At 49.3% G+C, this 17928-nt stretch overlaps 1 protein-coding gene across 3 annotated transcripts in view; it reads left to right on the plus strand.

Moving 5' to 3' along the window:
• Tmem63a (transmembrane protein 63A) overlaps positions 1–17928 on the plus strand; it is a 36755-nt gene that overhangs the window by 3121 nt on the left and 15706 nt on the right. For all 3 annotated transcript variants that reach the window (XM_041635497.1, XM_041635498.1, XM_041635499.1), the window contains exons 2-12: positions 1526–1725; positions 4316–4395; positions 7561–7624; positions 8584–8621; positions 11043–11185; positions 12007–12058; positions 12513–12621; positions 13863–13933; positions 15882–15962; positions 16186–16309; positions 16409–16542. In XM_041635497.1, the coding sequence (XP_041491431.1) occupies positions 1540–1725; positions 4316–4395; positions 7561–7624; positions 8584–8621; positions 11043–11185; positions 12007–12058; positions 12513–12621; positions 13863–13933; positions 15882–15962; positions 16186–16309; positions 16409–16542 (1082 nt within the window). In that variant the 5' untranslated portion in view covers positions 1526–1539. The remainder of the gene's footprint in view (positions 1–1525; positions 1726–4315; positions 4396–7560; positions 7625–8583; positions 8622–11042; positions 11186–12006; positions 12059–12512; positions 12622–13862; positions 13934–15881; positions 15963–16185; positions 16310–16408; positions 16543–17928) is intronic.

Here is a 17928-nt window from a genome sequence, read left to right on the forward strand (position 1 = left end):
CCGGTACAGCAGTGTCAGGAGTCAGAATTGGATACTTTACTAGTACTTTAGGTAGTTCAGACATGTGCTTCAGTTCCCCACATCCCCACCCTGTTTTTTGTCCCTAATACTTGGGTTTGGTCTCTGTAGCAGGTAGAAGAAGTGGACTTTGAGGAAGTCCTCTAGGGACCGTAACCTCAGCAGATTTGGGGAGGCGGGCGCCTAAGGAGGAAGGTGTTTTCTTATGATTCTCCTCTCATAAATTATGTGTAGAGTAGGCCAGAACGTGGGCACCAAAGTCCCCAGTCTCCAGTGCCAGGGGACAGACTCTAGAGAGTTCTATTAGATTTGCCAGGAGTTCCAGGGGTGCCATAGCCTGCAGCTGTGTCTGCTTGAAACACTGAGCCTTCTGTTGGGGGGGGGGGAGGTGTGGACGGAAGAGGGCGGAGCTAGGGACCTGCTTTGCCCTGAGCCTCGCCTAGGAGAGGGCCTAGGCCTCTCCTCTCTGGCTGTGCCTCCCGCTTTTGCCTCTCTTGGGGAAGCACCATGTGAACAGTGAAGAGTCAAGTTTTTGTGTTGTTGTTTTGTTTTTTGTTTTTTGAGACAGGGTTTCTCTGTGTAGCTTTGGAGCCTGCCTTGGTACTTGCTCTGTAGACCAGGTTGGCCTCAAACTCACAGAGATCTACCTGCTTCTGCCTCAAGTGCTGGGATTAAAGGCGTGCACCACCACCACTAAGGGAAGAGTCAGGTTTTGAGGCTCAATCCTGCTGCACCCAGCTTCTTGGTTTGGGGGACAAGAAGTCATAAAGTTTCAAAACTTGGGTTCCAAGTACAACCAGTCTTGGAGATCCCAGCTCTGACATTCTGAGGATAGATAGTTGGAGAGGGCTTTTGTCCTTGGCTCAGAAGAACCAGCAGTGTTCTTGGCTGTTCCCGTTCTTACCTACTGGTGTCTGAGGTTTCCTCTTTCCCGCCTTTGTGGCCCTCCTTCTCCTGCCTGTTTCTGGATGCCCTGAGGACTCTTTTTTTTTTTTTTTTTTTTTGGATTTTTCGAGACAGGGTTTCTCCGTAGCTTTTGGTTCCTGTCTTGGAACTAGCTCTTGTAGACCAGGCTGGCCTTGAACTCACAGAGATCCGCCTGCCTCAGCCTCCCGAGTGCTGGGATTAAAGGCGTGCGCCACCATTGCCCGGCTCCCTGAGGACTCTTGAAGGAGTTATTTTCCCAGAAGCACTTGAGGCTGAAGAAGTGGCTACCTCTGACCACCCCATCCCTTTACCTCATTTACCCCTTCTCAGGACATCTGTTCATTGTGTACCCAGGTGGGTCATGTAGTCTGACCATCTGGGTTATTCCCAGTCTCTGTGAACCCTACCCGGCACAGAGATGCGGTGCTCGGCTTTCCTGACTCTGTGCTGAGGGTCTCAGGTGCTCCACCTGCATGGTGGAGGGAGGAGGGCCGATGACATACACTTACCTTTGGCTGTGGCAGCCCTGGCTGGGGAAACGGAAAGTTCCCACCCTGATATTATACTTCTTGTTCCCTAGGGAGAGAAGGCAGGATGACCAGCTCCCCATTCCTGGATCCCTGGCCATCCAAGGAGGTGTCCATCAGCGAGCGCCTGGGCCTTGGGAACCATCCCAATGACTCCTACTGCTACAGCTCAGCCAAAAACAGCACTGTGCTTCAGGGGGTCACCTTCGGAGGCATTCCCACTGTCCTGCTCATAGATGTCATCTGCTTTCTGGTAAGGTCCTCTCTCAGTTTAACCTCTTACTCTCTAGGACCGTCTAGGAACCGCACGTGAGGTAGATCTACATACCCGTGCGTACTCTGTGACCCCGGGCATGTGGTAGAGAGACCCTGAGGTCTGGAACCAATGTAATGATTCCTTCCTTGGAGGACGTGGGCCTCGTGTGGCAGTGTGATCATGATCCCGATTGCAGAGCCACTTGCCAGGCCTGTCTTGTCTTACTGGCCCTCAGCGTGGGTGGCATGAGAGATGTGAGGGCTGTTGAAGGCCAGAAATAGATTGCCAGAGCTGACCTTAGGGGGTACGTGTCCCTTTCTTTAATGTCGACTTTATGTTTGCAAAGATTCCTCCAATTGAAACAGGCGCGTTATTATCTTTGCAATGGCTCAACAGTGGTTGAGGAGTGTGTGTGTTTTAGGGATGGAACCCAGGGCATGTGCATACCCTGCAGGTACTTTCCTACTGAGCCACATCCCAGCCCAGTTAGTTTAGATTTATTGGGATTAACATGCACTGTTTTTTTTTTCATTAAGACCCCCCCAGAGCCGTGCCTTCCTTGACTCTAGCATCTAGGAGTAGAGAATGGGATAGATGGGAGGGTGGAGTTCATATCTTAGGTCTGCCCAGGACTGGTGGCTAAGCTGAGTAGGAAAGCTAGGAAAGGAGGGGAGGCAGTCAGAGGACTCCAGCCCCTGCCTGGCAGGGGCAGAGGGTCACACCCAGGTGTCCTGACCCTACACTTCACCGCAGAAGGTTTCTAGAGCAGAGGTCTATATTGTTGCCCTTAAAATTCGCTACATTCTTGCTCATCAGGTCTGATACAGGAAACTGCTTGTTCTCACCTTGGCTTTCACCAAAAAGGGAATCTCTACTATCACCGAACGTTCTCAGCGCCATCCTACTGGCAGGAGAAAAACAGTTCTCCATGCTGTGGGACTTGGCCAAGAGGGTGGAGCAGGCAAGGTGTGGCAGTATACTGAAAGGGGGTGGGGTCAATGCCCTCAGGATGGAGAGAGCTAGGAGAAGGTAAAGGCCTGAAGAGCTCTGTGGAGAGCCCAGGTGGGCTGGGTAGCTGCTTAGGAAGAAAGTCACTTTCATGTAGGCTGTGCTGATAGGGGTGATTTTCTTTTTCATAAGGGACAAGGTCTCACTATGTTGCTGAAGCTGATCTCTGAACTCCTGGCCTCAAGCAATCCTCCTGCCTTAGCTACTCAAATAGGTGGGATGACATGCTTATTACAACCACAATGAATTTTTTTTCTCAAGACAGGGTTTCTCTGTGTAGCCCTGGCTGTCCTGGAACTCACTGTGTAGACCAGACTGGCTTCACATGCAGAGATCCACCTGCCTCTGTCTGGGATTAAAGGCATGCATCACCACTGCCTGTCTAGGAGTGTAGATTTTTATTGCAGGAACTTATGGGGTCAAGCGGGTGCCGTATGCAAGCCAGAGGGTCCTAGAAGACCTAGGTGAGGGAACATGTCCACACTGTGTGCGCAGAGGCAAGGGAGCAATGGCAGAGAGAGGGTGAGCACATGCTGAGGGGCTTGTGTTTGTCCTACAGGTGACTCATCTGCGTTTGAAAATACGTCATCCGCTCTGGACTTACCTTAAGAAAATCTCACAGAAACTCAGGGCTTATGGATTTCCCTTAAGGGAACAACATTTACCTTTAAAACCCCAGTTTCTAGGCAGGGCCTCTCTCAATAACCTAGTATGACCTAGTACTGACCTGGAACATCTAAGGTGCCAGGTTCTGTCCCAGCACTAAATAAACACATACATAAATAAATCCAGCTTTTGACCAGAGCAGGCAAGCCTGTGCTATTCAGGATGCTTCTTTCCCCATTTCTAAATCTCAAAGGCGCCTGTGTAGTTGGGGGAGAGCTGGCCAAGGTGGAAGTAAAGGGCTTAGGGAGCCAGGTAAGCATCTCAGACATCTAGAGCCAATAGGAGAGAGCGGCCTCACTCTCCTCATGGGGCTGCTGGTGTCACACAGGCCTGTTCACCTCTCCCTGCTCTCTGGGGTTGGGCCAGCCTAGAGTGCCAGGGCGTGACAGGGCTCACGGGGTGCTCTTGCTGTGTGTCTGCAAACTTGCCTTTAGAAGAAACAAATGCAAAGAATCTGACTTAAAATAAAATAAAATATAATTAAGAAAAATCAAGCCAGGTGCATCCCCTTAGTCCCAGCTACCACTGGCTGAGGCTGGGGGATCACTTGAACCTAGGGTTTAGAGGCAAGCCTGGGCAATCTAGTGAGGGCTTGTCTCTAAGAACGCGGTTTGGGTGAAGTAAAGGGGAGAGTGGTTTTTCAATCAGGTGAGGTCAAACCTCATCTTCTGATTGGGGTCGGCTGCAGCTGATGTACTTGAGTGGGAAGACGCCACTCAAGCCTGTGGCAGTGTGACAACCTTGGTGACTTGGCACAGGTGGTGGAGGTTGTTGAATGAATGGAGGGAGGTGTCAGGCTGCTAAACTGTGGGTTATTTCTGGGCCAGATGGGTTCTTCTAGCCCGCTGAGTCTGGCCGTCCCCAGAGCCCGGCCCGTGTTCTTTAACTTGGTGTTTTTTTTTCCCCCTTTTAGTTTTTAGTACTGGTGTTTTCCTTCATAAGGAGAAGATTCTGGGATTATGGCCGCATAGCCCTGGTGTCAGAAGCAGGCAGGTAAACAAAACAAAGCATTTCACCGGGAATGTGAGTACGTCTACACATCTCTGAGTGTGAGTGCTGTGTATGAATATGTGTGCTTTGTGCATGTATGTGTGTATGTAAGTGCATGTTTGCTTACATGTGTGTACGTGTATATGTCTATTCATATATGTATGTGTGTATGTTGATGTATGTGTGTTTCTGGGATGGGTTGGAGTCAGAAGCTCTAGCTTCCTTTCTGCTGGTCACCACAGACCCCTTAGAGGCCTCCCTTCTTAGAGTGTGCTCAGGGAAACTAATGCTGGGGATCCCCTCTCTCCCGGGCTCTGGTTTCCGGCTGTGGAGGATCATCATTACTTTTAGGATTTTTGTCACCAGGGAAGGCGGATAACATTTCCTTCCTCACCTTGGACGCAGCTCTCTGAGAACGTCATGTCTGAAGTTAATTCTTGCTCTGCGGCTTAGTGATCAAGAAGGAAGGCAGGTGTGGGGAAGCGGCCCACCTTCCTTCTGGTCAGGGTTCACGCTGGACAAGCCTGCTAACCAAACACAGGCTCCCTGGCTAGACCTCAGGCCTTCCCAGTTCTTCTTTGGGTGGGGACAGCTCTGTGCGGCTTACTAAAGGTGAAGATGAATCCTAGAACTGGATTTTCCTGTTTGGTCTGGTTGCTTGAGCCTCTGGAAGGGGTGTCGGCTGAGGCAGCAAGAAGGGAACGGGAGATGGCCCCACTTTCATGTCTATCCTGGTGGCCCCCACTTATATGTCTATCCCGGGGGCCCCACTTTCATGTCTATCCTTGTGGCTCCCACTTTCGTGTCTATCCCGGTGGCCCCCACTTTCGCGTCTATCCTGGTGGCCCATTGCTTCAGCTTTTGAAACGTTGTAGTGATGGGGTGATGAAGGATGGCACATTTAGAGAGAGGCTTCCTTTCCCCCCAAAAGATCCCTTCAACTGTTCCACTCAGCTTGGGCCTGAGCATGAAGATCCCACCTCAGGACACAGCAGCGGCCGGCCATGGGAGCTATCTTCTATGGGAATGGTTTACTTTCCGACTCTTGAGGACACGTCTTTCCAGACAAGGCTATTTTGTTCTTCTCTTCCCTCCATGTCACAGAACTGGGGAGGGGGCATCTCATTCTCGGACAAGGGGTCTCGGAAGACACTTTGAGACAAATATGTTTGGATCTGAAATGCCGCAAGAGGTAGTTTTCTTAATGAACCATTAAGAAGGAAACAATGGTGCCAATTAAGCTATAACCGATAATCTCATGTTGGGCACGGTGGTGCACACCTGTAATTATCCCATTACTCACTTGAAGGCCGAGACAGGAGGATCCCAAGTTCAAAGAAGGCCAACCTGTGAGGCCAGGGCATAGGATACATTTTTCTCAACAACAACAAAAAAAGAGGCACCCCAATTCTACTGTTAAAGGTGCAAAACACTCAAGTGTGCATCTCAGAGTGGATGAACTGGCATGTTAAATATGGTAGCATCTGTGTGTGTGTGTGTGTGTGTGTGTGTGTGTGTCTGTGTGTGTGTATCTGTGTGTGTGTGTCTGTGTGCATGCGCGCATGTGCTAAGGTAAAGATAGCGTCTTCTAGAGCTAGCTCCTCAGTAAGCTCAAATAGGACACAAGGTACTTTACTAATATATCATATGCCTTGGCCAAAGCGCTGAGCTCCAGGCTCAGTGAGAGACTCTCTCAAAACATAAGACGAAGAGAGGCTGAGGGAGATGCCAAATGTTGGCCCCCAGTCACCACATGTGCGTGCATGTATATCTTTGCCTTAGCACATGCGCGCATGCACACAGACACACACAGACACACACACACACACACACACACACACACACACACACAGATGCTACCATATTTAACATGCCAGTTCATCCACTCTGAGATGCACACTTGAGTGTTTTGCACCTTTAACGGTAGAATTGGGGTGCCTCTTTTTTTGTTGTTGTTTTTTTTTTTTTTTTGGTTTTTCGAGACAGGGTTTCTCTGTAGCTTTGGTTCCTGTCCTGGAACTAGCTCTTGTAGACCAGGCTGGCCTCGAACTCCCAGAGATCCGCCTGCCTCTGCCTCCCGAGTGCTGGGATTAAAGGCGTGTGCCACCACCGCCCAGCTTCTTTTTTTGTTGTTGAGAAAAATGTATCCTATGCCCTGGCCTTACAGGTTGGCCTTCTTTGAACTTGGGATCCTCCTGTCTCGGTCTTCAAGTGAGTAATGGGATAATTACAGGTGTGCACCACCGTGCCCAACATGAGATTATCGGTTATAGCTTAATTGGCACCATTGTTTCCTTCTTAATGGTTCATTAAGAAAACTATACACCTAACCACTGCTGGTGTCTTGGATTAGATAAAATACATGCGTATTTTTTAAATATTTTTTATAGTTTCTATCTTATGTGAATGGGTGTTTTGCATGCATATCACATGTGTATCACATGTGTGCTTGGTGCCCACAGAGGACAGAAAGGGGTGTCACAAGAGGGTGTTGGGTCCTCTGGGACTGGAGTTACAGATGTTTGTGAACCACCATGTGGGTGCTGGGAATTGAATCCAGGTCCTCTGGAAGAGCAGTCAGCGTTCTTAACTTTCCAGTCCTGTGTGTGTGTGTTTTGAAGTGAATCCATCCCAACGATGAGGCCTCATAAGTATTCTTTCTTTTCCTTAGCTTACTTCCTGGGTAGTATTCCCCTGCTACCTTCTGTTTCTGTGACCACTCTTTCTCAGGCTCTTTTCTCTGGAATGAAGCCTCTGTTTATTGCCTGTCATTCCAGTCACTTTGGCAGGATAAAATGCAGCATTCTAAATTGATTTGGATGTCTTAGGAAAGGCACTGTAAACAGGCAACATTCTGAAGTTCCTTCAGGTGGGACCAGTTCAGTGCTGAGGTTGGAGGGTGTACACACAGGTATGGTTCCTTGATGCCACCTGGCCCTGTGCTGTTCAGCCCATAAAACAAAGAGTTTTATGCCATTTGGGTTTGTGGGCATTGCCTCTATCTTTGTTTTGTTTTGTTTTTGAGCAGTTTATATTTGTTGCAACTATTGAGAGTCAATGGCCTTGATCCTGAGCTCTAAGGTTAGACAGCAGGATACTGGACATGTATATTCAACCTTTTTGAATTTTAGAATTATTTATCTTTTTTTTTCTCTTTTGTGTCTCCAGTGAGGCCAGATTCCAGAGGCTGTCATCTTCTTCCTCAGGGCAAGAAGACTTTGAAAATGAACTGGTTGGTATCCAAGGGATGGTTGTTTCTGTGGCCTGAAGGGCAGAGGGTACACGTAGCCTGGCGGTAATGATTGATGGAGGACTGGACAGTAGTTCTGGTTCAGTGACTAACAGCAGCACTGCGGTCTATGGGCGTGGTCCACACTGGTGGGAGCTGCCCGCCGTGTGCACAGAAACACAGGGACTCTGAAGAAGCTGGAAGGAGCCAGTGTTTAAGTGATCCCTCACCGCAAGGCTCCATTCACTGCAGGCAGAAAGGGCTGTGGATCCCCAGGGCTTTGCCAACAACTTGACTGTGACCCATGAGTTGCTCCTCTCTCACACTTATGGTTCTGTGTAAGAGTTAATTATTGACTCAGCTGCTAGATGCTGAGCCAATGTGGGCAGGAACCCGGCCTCATACAGCCTTGTCCCCCAGCGCTAGGTATCTGGGAAGTACTTAGTCATTGTTGAATGAGCAGATATTTGTCCTTCCCAGCAGGCAGCCACCCAGCTATGAGTAGTAGGACACAAGAGATCACAGAACCTACACACACTTCTTCCCTCTCCAGGGCCTGTTCTGGGGTACTTTCCAATTCTCTAGACTTGTTCCTGTTCTGCCCCCCCCCCACACTCTTTATGCCATTTGGAAATAATTTTACAGAAGTTCACATTATTTTTCCTGGCTCTTGATTGAAGCTTTGTGATTTGATCCTGGAGCTTATATAATGCCGCTGATTTTGACAAAACTTAAAAGGTTTTTAGCAAGGTTGTGTCTTTTTTTTTTTAAAGTTCCACCCTCCCCATGGGGTTGTGACTTGCAAAGGATGAGAGCCTGAGGAAGTAATTGATCAAATGTGTGAAGGAAAACCCTGTTTTACCCAGCGGGACGTGGGATGGTTATTTAATCTCAAAGATGTGATCGTATCTGCTTCCCAAACACATAGGTGTTGGATGCTAATGCCTGTTCTCTGTCTCTAGGGATGCTGCCCTTGGCTGACTGCCATCTTCCGCCTGCAGTGAGTAAGACGGGGGTATCTGCCAGGGCACGTGACTGTGTGTGGGTGTTCGATTATTCAGGAGGATGTAGCTGAGATGTTTGATCCTGTGATGGTGTCTTGCATACTTTTCCAGCTCAGGACCCCAACAGGGTATCAGGGCTAGAACAGAAGTGGGTGGGAAGCCCCTGTAGTCAGGGTACAGGGGAGAAGGAGGTCTTCCAGGCACACAGCCTTACTGGTACTCAGGGATCCCCACATTGCAGATGGATTTCAAAGGTTCTTGAAACTTAAACTTTATTTAAAAAATATTTCATGTTGGAGAGATGGCTCAGGGGTTAAGATCACTGGCTGCTCTTCCAGAGGACCTGCGTTCAATTCCCAGCACCCATATGGCAGCTCATGGAGTCTGTGACTCCAGTTCCAGGGAATATGGTATCCTCACACAGGCTTCTCTGCCTGACCTTGGGTGCAACTCCCATCAAGCTCCACCATTTACAACAGGGTCTCTCACATATTAGTTCACGGGAATTGGCCTCCTCTGTGGATTTTCATCATCTTTCATCAGTTCTAAGATGGCCTTTTTTCCCGTATTTCCACTTATCAGAAAGGAGGAGCTGCAGCTGTAGTCGTGGTTGCTCAGCTGCCAGCACTGTCTTGTTTGAAGTGTGACACATAATGACGTGTCTAACAGGGATGACTATGTAGACTTTGGAGTGGACAGCAACAAGTGGCAGAGCCAAGACTCCTGCAGTCCTGATAGCTGGCTCCTTCTAGCACAGGAAAAGTGACCAACCAGGCCTTTATCACCGATTTCTGTCCTTAATTCCCACGTTTTGGAAGGAGAGAGAGAGAGAGAGAGAGAGAGAGAGAGACAGAGAGACAGAGAGACAGAGAGACAGAGAGACAGACAGAATTTTGAACTAAATAAGATGGCTGTATGGATACGGGATTGATCCCAGAGCTTCATGCATAGTAGGCAAGTGTTCTACTTCTGAGTTAGATCCCTAGCCTTTAGCAAATATATTTATTTCCCCATTAACTCACTCCAACACATATAAGCCTGTCTAGTAGAGTTCCTCTCCCGATCCAGTCACTGTTAAATATTAAATAGAATGATTTCTTCCTAAAGTAAACCAAAACAAAGCTTTAGTTAGCTTGCGTAATATTATAAAAGAAAAAGATAACGGGCTGGGCAGTGGTGGCGCACGCCTTTAATCCCAGCACTCGGGAGGCCAGCCTGGTCTACAAGAACTAGTTCCAGGACAGCCAGTGCTGTTACACAGAGAAACCCTGTCTCAAAAAAAAGAAAAAAAAAAGATATCATGGAATGAAACATGTTGGTTTGCCTCAGTTTTCCCACCTGTTGAGTGGGAGTTCTGTGGGAGTTGTAGCTGAGGTTGTGGGCAGGAGGCAGAGTTATTGGGAGAAGCCAGAGAACTTGTTGAAGCAAGAGGAACCAAGTGGGTGTGTGGGTGGCTTGCTTAGAAGTGCAAAGGTGTTAACTGCCGAGCTCACCCTGGAGTGAAACACTGAGCGAGCCTGAGACCCACTCACCCCTGAGCACCTTTGGGAGTGGGTGCACTCTTTGTTCATTGCGTCCTTCAGATCTGCTGGGCGGATGAGTGGGAAACGGGTGGTTAGTTCCTCTGAGCCCGGTCAGCACAAGGTGCTGGGATGCAGGGCCCGCGCAGCGTTGTGTAAGCTTCTTCAGGCTTCCAGACTTGCTTCTCTGGGTTTACCGCATAGGGCTTTCTTGGTCTCTGCTGTGTGCAGAATATTCAGGAAAGAGCAGGTGGAACACCTGGCCCTCCTCCCTTTATGACAAGAAAATCCCCGACTGGGATTTTCCAACTGACCCAGGAATTTCTGTGGGTCGGAAGGCAGACCAGGTCATTTCCCCATCTCTGGGGCCATGGCAGGGACAGAGGGAAGGAGTGATATACTTGGATGGAATGACATAATATGTTCAAAACATGGCTCCTCTTACTCTCCCAGCCCTCCCTGGGGTGGGGGGATGGGAGAGAGGGTGAGAAGGAGGGCCCAAGTACGCCGCACTGTGTTCCCCAAATGGCTTTCAGCAGCCATCTTGTGGTGGAAGCAAAAGGTGTACCACACGCCTCACCCGTTGTATAATGGGCACACAGATGTTTTTAGCAGCAGAACACGGAGGATGGCAAGCCCTCTCTGCTCAGAGCTTGGTGTTGGGACTGGAGGTGGCCTCAGAAATCATGCCAGTAGCTTTGCAAGTTGTGTGGCCCTTAAAGCTCTACGGTTTTTCTGTGCGTTTGTACCCACACATCAAAGGGAAGGATGGGGGCTTAAAAACACTGTCTCCTACAACAGTCGTAAGGGTTGGATGAACACTTCGCTCGGGGCCTTGCTGGCCTGGCCTCCTGTCGCTCCCTGTTAAGAATGTCTCCACGTGTGTGTCTTGGCCAGCGATGACCAGATCCTGGAGTGGTGTGGGGAGGACGCCATCCACTACCTGTCGTTCCAGAGGCACATCATCTTCCTGCTGGTGGTGATCAGCTTCTTGTCCCTGTGTGTCATCTTGCCTGTCAACCTCTCGGGAGACTTGCTGAGTGAGACCCTTTCTTGCCCATTGTCTGTGTTGGGAGGGAGCGGGGCATTGTCTCTAGGGAAGGGACTCGGTAGAGTGGGATGTGAGACAGTCATAGAGCGACTTTGAGAAAATTATCACCCAAAGAAAGATCTAGAAGAGACTCCATCTAAGTCTGGGCTGGGAGCTGGGGCCCCTCATCAAGTTTGGTTCTAAGTTGGGGGGAAAAAAAAACCAACCCCAGGTGCGATAGAATTGGAGGTTTCAGCAGCTGTGTTTTTGTTTGTTTGTTTGTTTGTTTGTTTTTTTTGAGACAAGATCCTACTGTATAGTCCAGGCTAGCCTTCCCTCACCCTCTTGAGTGTTGGGATTATAAATATAGCCTCCACTCCCAGCTTCAGAATCTATTTTTCAATTTCCTGCCCTTACCCAAGCCCAGAGGTTACTATTCACAGACCAGAAGATATCTGTGATATACAGTCAAGTCACTTTGGAATTATATCTCCTTAACTCCCAAAACGCCATCCCAGAACCACTTGTAACATCTAGTGGTTCTCAACCTCAAGAACCTTGAGTTGGTAACAACCACGGATGCTTCTAGTTATCATCAAAGCATCTTTAAAGCAAACCTCAGTGCAAAATGAACTTAAATTCTGACTTTGCTGGCACAATAAGCTGTAGCAGAGGTCCTGGGTGATGGAACTCTAAATAGGTTGATGAATGATGTCATTGTCTTCCATGTCTAGGAAGACACACCATGTCTAGGCATCTTGTGCTGTGCCTCCCTGAGCTATAGAACTTTTCTCACCGTGAACCTGGACCTAATTATCTATTTCTCTGCAGATAAAGACCCGTACAGCTTTGGGAGGACGACAATAGCAAACCTGCAGACCAAGTGAGTACGGAGCTTGTTGACCACAAAGGAGGCTGGTTTGGGAGCCTGGAGCAGGCTGGGTTGCTGGGCTCTGGTGTGACCATGTCCTGGGAAGCTTCAGGTTTGCAGGAGGCATAGAGCCCCACGTCAGGACAGGGAAGCTGTGGTGTGACCGTGTCCTGGGAAGCTTCAGGTTTGCAGGAGGCATAGAGCCCCACGTCAGGACAGGGAAGCTGTGGTGTGACCGTGTCCTGGGAAGCTTCAGGTCTGTAGGGGGCATAGAGCCTAGTGTAAGAATAGGGGGTCTCCCTGAAGTATTTGCTCACTGACGGGGGCTGTTGACTACATGGCATCTGTTAGAGGCAGAGCTATTGGCCATTGGCAAGGTACCCACTGAAGGTGATCCCTCCCCAGCCCTGAAACCTGTCCCTTCTGTTGGGATGCCCAACCCTGACAGAGGTGATGTCTTCCTTAGCAATGACCTCCTTTGGCTGCACACCGTCTTCTCCGTCATCTACCTCTTCCTCACTGTGGGCTTTATGTGGCATCATACACGGTCCATCAGATACAAGGAGGAGAGCCAGGTGAGTGAGGCTGGGGCCTGGGACTTGTTCTGGGAGGGTCTCAAGTGAGCGATGGAGGAGATAGCCCCCACAGTCTCCACAGAACCACATCAGTAGTGAACGTGGGGGGTGCTCTCACCTGACATTACCACCAACACCACCAATCACTATATATTTTTTTAAACACAGGGTCTTGTGTAGCACAGACTTGAGCTAGCTATGTAGCTAAAGGTGACTTTGAACTTATGATCATCTTGCCGCTACCTCCCAAGTGTTAGGAATATAGGCATGCATCGACATACTCAACTTATTATTATCATTTAATTTATTGGTAAGCTGTAATGTGGACATTTTCCTTCAGTTTGCCAGTTTCTATTTAATCTGTGGGGTCAGGATTGTAGTTACTGCTATGAAGTAGAGAAGTACATTGAGAACTCAGTGTGAGCCGAGCGTAGAGTGCTTGCCTGCCGTATGCCAGGCACTGGCTTTGATAACCCAGCATGCCAAAACAAAATAAAATGCCCATCCCATTTTAGCCTCCTTTGTTAGTTACTGTGATAAATACCATGATGCAAAGCAACTTAGGAGAGGAGAAAAGTTTATTTAAGCTTCCAGAACACAGTCTATCGTTGAGTCTTGGCTGAAACGGAGACAGGAACTCTGGGAGAATACTGCCTACTGGCTCATCACTCCCAGGTTGATGGTCTTCTATATGGTTCTGGACCACTTGCTTAGGGATTGCGCCACCCAGAGTGGGTTGGGCTTTCTGACATCAATCATCTATCATGACAGTTTCTCACAGATATGGCCACAGACCTGTCTGCTCTGGGTGATTCCTCAATTGAGGTCCCTTCTTCCCAGTTGACTCTAGGTTGTGTTAAATTGACAAATACAAAACAAAACAAAAAAAAATTAAAACTAATCAGCACCCTGTCCCCAAGCTAGAACAGTATGGGTTAAGGACAGGTGCCCCACTGTGACTTGGTTTCAACTTCTTTGCTTTGTTGCCTGACCCCTTTGAGCAGCTGTCATTCTCTGGGCTCTCTCAGTTCCCTGCCCTACAAAGCAGGCTCAGGAGTTACTTTGGAAAAAGAGGCAGCATAAATAATCCCTGGGACTCTTCAAGGCCAAGAGTGAGAAAACTTTAACCCCTCATCTACCATGGTTTTCTTTCTTGAGATGTGAAGGAGGTAACACCTGCCCTTCCCCCATTATCCTGTGACTTGTCTCTGTGACTTTCTTCTTGATATGGTCCCTGGCAGGTGAGACAGACCCTGTTCATCACAGGACTCCCCAGAGAAGCCAGAAGGGAAACTGTGGAGAGCCACTTCCGGTAAGAGAAAGACCCTGTGAGCCACTCATGGTGAACAGGGTTATTGGACCAGAGCCTCTGAGGCCTGTGCTGAGGATGGACACTTATGTCGTCTTGTCTAAATATGCAGGGCTAATCCCTCCCTGCCATAGGTATAAAGTGACTTCCAAGTGTGTTGCTGCTGAGCTGTGCAGTGGCCTGGCGCGGGTGTGGGGTGTGCATGGGGAGGTGTACTCTGTAGCTGTTGTGGTGAAGCCTCCGGGATCCAGGATTCAGAGTGCAGGCATAGAGAGTGTTCACGCAGAGCTGGTCTCCCAGGCCCGGGAATGTTGGCCATCCATTGGGAGAATCTCTGACTATCAAAGGCTCTGAGGCAACCACTGCAGCCATAGCTCCTGCAGGCAGAGCAGGCGATGTGTACAGCCACAAGCACAGGGAAAGCTCAGGTTCAATTCCTAGCGAAAAGAGCAGCTCCAAGGCTCCCCCTTCATCCTGGTCAGCTCTGCCATCACTGACTCCTAGCAAATACTAGGAGTTAGCTACAAATTAACTTCGTGCAGTTTATGACAAAAACACTAGGAAATAATTAGTATAAACAGAACTATAAAAGGATGTTTAAAATTATTGCCAAATCTCTCCTTCAGTAGCTACAACTATTTTTGGAAATATTTACATATGTATGTGAATGTATTTGCATATTCACTTGATAAGAGAATAATTTTTCTGTTCCTTGAGAAATATTCCTCTAAGTTGCCTGCCAGGCAGTGTTTGGAAACACTGAGTCTACTTCATGCACACACTTAAGTAGAAAAACAAGTGTCCTCATTGCCAGGCAAACACTGTGACTCAGACTTTCCCTGTTCTAGGAAGCCTTCCTGGGGAAGGCTGTTGCAGTGCCTTGTGGACTTGTGGGCTTGCTCTGCAGCGGGGCCACTTTCTCTGGGAATCCCTTCCTCAAAGCGTTTTCTTTTCACCTTTCTGTGGTTCCATTATTGAATCTTGCTAGACAACGCCGCTACCACTGAGCCACATCCCCAGTCCTCCCCTGGCTCTTGCTGGGATCTGAAATGGTCCTACTGACCAACAGATTAGTTGGTTCCTCCGTGGGAACCCTCTCACACACTCACTAAAATCTAAGCTGAAGCAGGCTCTGCTCCCAGCACCCAGAATAGCAGCAGGCAGTGCCCATGTGGGCCCGGAGTCCTCAGGAGTCACGTGGACAGTGTTTTGTATATGGCACAGGGCCATTTTGTGGTAGCTATTGGCTGACCTTGCAGCTAGGCTGCCTAGCTTCAGCTTCTGGCTCAAATATTCACTCACTGTGTGACTCTGAACATACAGTGCTTACTCTTGGTGATGCAGGCGTTTTGTTGACTGTTAGTATGTATTTGGATGTTTTCCAGCTTGAGGGTGTTTTGCTATTCTTAGACCCTCTAGAGGATCTATTGCCTTCAGAAAGGTTATGGGCAGAGTGGATTTCAGCAGTAGCGTAAGGTAAATACATTCCTAGAACAGATGACAGTCTCTGTCTTTGGGTGGCTGGGGAGGATAGTGGTGCTGGGGATGGAACCCAGGGCCTTATGTGTGCTAAGCACTCCACCCCTGAGCCACACCTCAGGCCTGTTGTATTCGTATTTCCCCATGAGCAATTCCTCCCAACCAAAAGTTGAGTAAGTATAAATTTGTCAGTTCAAGGCAATTACTTTCATATTATTGAAAACTATACCTCTGGGGCTAGGGATATAAAAAGTGATAGAACATATATTTAGTATTCACGCGGCTGTGGGTTCAATCCCTGTCAACACACACACACACACCACGCCCCTCTTGGTATTAAACTTCAAAGGAACAGCTGGCAGGCAGCAGCAGCATGTCTCCATGACTCCATTGCAAGGGCAGGGAGGGGCGCTCATTTCTACAGGGATCTTCTCTTTCAATGGCTTTCTCTACCCTGCCTCGCTGGCCACAGGGATGCGTATCCTACGTGTGAGGTGGTGGATGTCCAGCTCTGCTACAGCGTGGCTAAGCTGATGTACCTGTGCAGAGAGAGGTAAGAGAGGTGATGCCTGAGCTCAGCTGCAGCTTTCCCACCTCCTGCCCCGAGATGCTCACCTGCTTCCTTGCTGGGACCCTTCAGCTGGCCAGGGAAGGGTGGGCCTGCCTCTTCCTGGATCTCAAAGCTAAGCTCCAGACCCTGCTGGTGGGGGACTTGTTGGCTGTGGCACGGCCCCAGAACTGTGAGTCTGAGTCTGAGCCTCACTCCTACCATACAGGAAGAAGGCAGAGAAGAGCCTCGCCTATTACACAAGCCTGCAGGCCAAGACAGGCCGAGTGACCCTCATCAACCCCAAGACTTGTGGCCAGTTCTGCTGCTGCGAAGTGCAGGGCTGTGAGCGGGTGAGGCATTGCCACCTACCTGCCTGGAGCAGGGGACAGGCATGGGTGCCCTGACTCCTGCACAGGGTCACATCACCCAGGGGCTATATCTTCTGGCAGGAAGATGCCATCTCTTATTACACCCGAATGAATGACAGACTGCTGGAGAGGGTCACTGCTGAGGAGTGCCGGGTCCAGGACCAGCCCCTAGGAATGGCCTTTGTCACCTTCCGTGAGAAGTCCATGGCTACTTTGTGAGTACGACAGAACTCCTCATCCCACCTGCTCACATTTGTCTAGTCTGCTCTTGGGGGAATTCCAGTGACAGCTGGTCGGGCTGGGTATGGCATGGTCCTTACTGACCCTGCCAGGCTGATGTGGCCCAGCCCCACACCAGTGGCTCCGGTCCACCAGTCCACCCTGCTGTTTGTGTGTAGCAGCCTGCCAGGTGGATTGAAACTCAGAACCCAGGGTCCTGCTCTGTCTCTTGACAAGCGGACAGCTATGGGGACCCCGTGGAACACTCTGGGTGTCCGTAGCTACAGAATCCTGGAGCTGCAAGCTTATGAAACTCTCTCAGGCCTCGGACCTTAGTGTCACCACACCTTAGAGTCCTGAGTGTGTTAAGGTGCAGAGAGGATGTCAAAGCTCTTGTGCTTTCTGCGCCTCAGGCATGGTGGCTCTGGGGATGGTCTCTGGGATGTTACCAAGGGCGCTGGCCTCTTCTGTAGGAAGAGAGGTGTCGCTCTGAGGTAGCAGTGAGATTCTGTGGGTTTAGCCAAAGCGAGAAGCTTGAGATAGCGAGGTGGGACACAGTGAGGGCTGGGAAGTGGAGCCGCTTGGCTGGCAGAGTCAGCTTTATGTTCCAGTGTTACAAGGAGGCATAGAGGGTGGCTCCTTGGAGGCACGCTGTAGTAGGGCAGTGCAGACAGTACGGAAGTGGGCGGATATGCGCAGACGCTAAACCTAACGTGCTGGGCCTCGATCTCCCTGTCTGTAAAATGATGCAGCAACCTGTTGCTTGCAGAGTCATGTCGAGGATGAATCAAAACCCTCTGCAGCGTGGCAGGAATGGCACTTCTTTTTGATTGTTTGAGACAGGATCTTAAAATAGTTCAGATTGGCTTGGAACTCACTATGAGACCAAGGCTGTAATGGACTAAACTCTGAAGCTGTAAGTCAGCCCCAACTAAGACAGTAGTAGACAAGGCCATGAGCCTTAGTTAGGACTTCGTCTTCTTTTTTTGAAACTATTTCTTTTTATTTTATGTGCATTGGTGTGTATGTCTGTGTGAGGGTATTGGATCCCCTGAACCTGGAATTACACACAGTTTTGAACTGCCATGTGGGGGCTGAGAGTTGCACCAGGGTCCTCTGGAAGAGCAACCAGTGCTCTTAACCACTGAGCCATTTCTCCAACCCTTAGTTAAGGTTTCTATTGTTGTGAAGAAACACTATGGCCACAGAATCTTTTGGAGCCTGTCCTGGAACTAGCTCTTATAGACCAGGCTGGTCTCGAACTCACAGAGATCCGCCTGCCTCTGCCTCCTGAGTGCTGGGATTAAAGGCGTGCGCCACCACCGCCCGGCTTTCTTTCTTTCTTTCTTTCTTTTTTTTTTTTTATTTATTATGTATACAAT

This window comes from Microtus oregoni, unplaced genomic scaffold (assembly GCF_018167655.1).
Source record: "Microtus oregoni isolate MIOR12 unplaced genomic scaffold, Mior012 000047F_ref0000412, whole genome shotgun sequence".
Lineage (NCBI taxonomy): Eukaryota > Metazoa > Chordata > Mammalia > Rodentia > Cricetidae > Microtus > Microtus oregoni.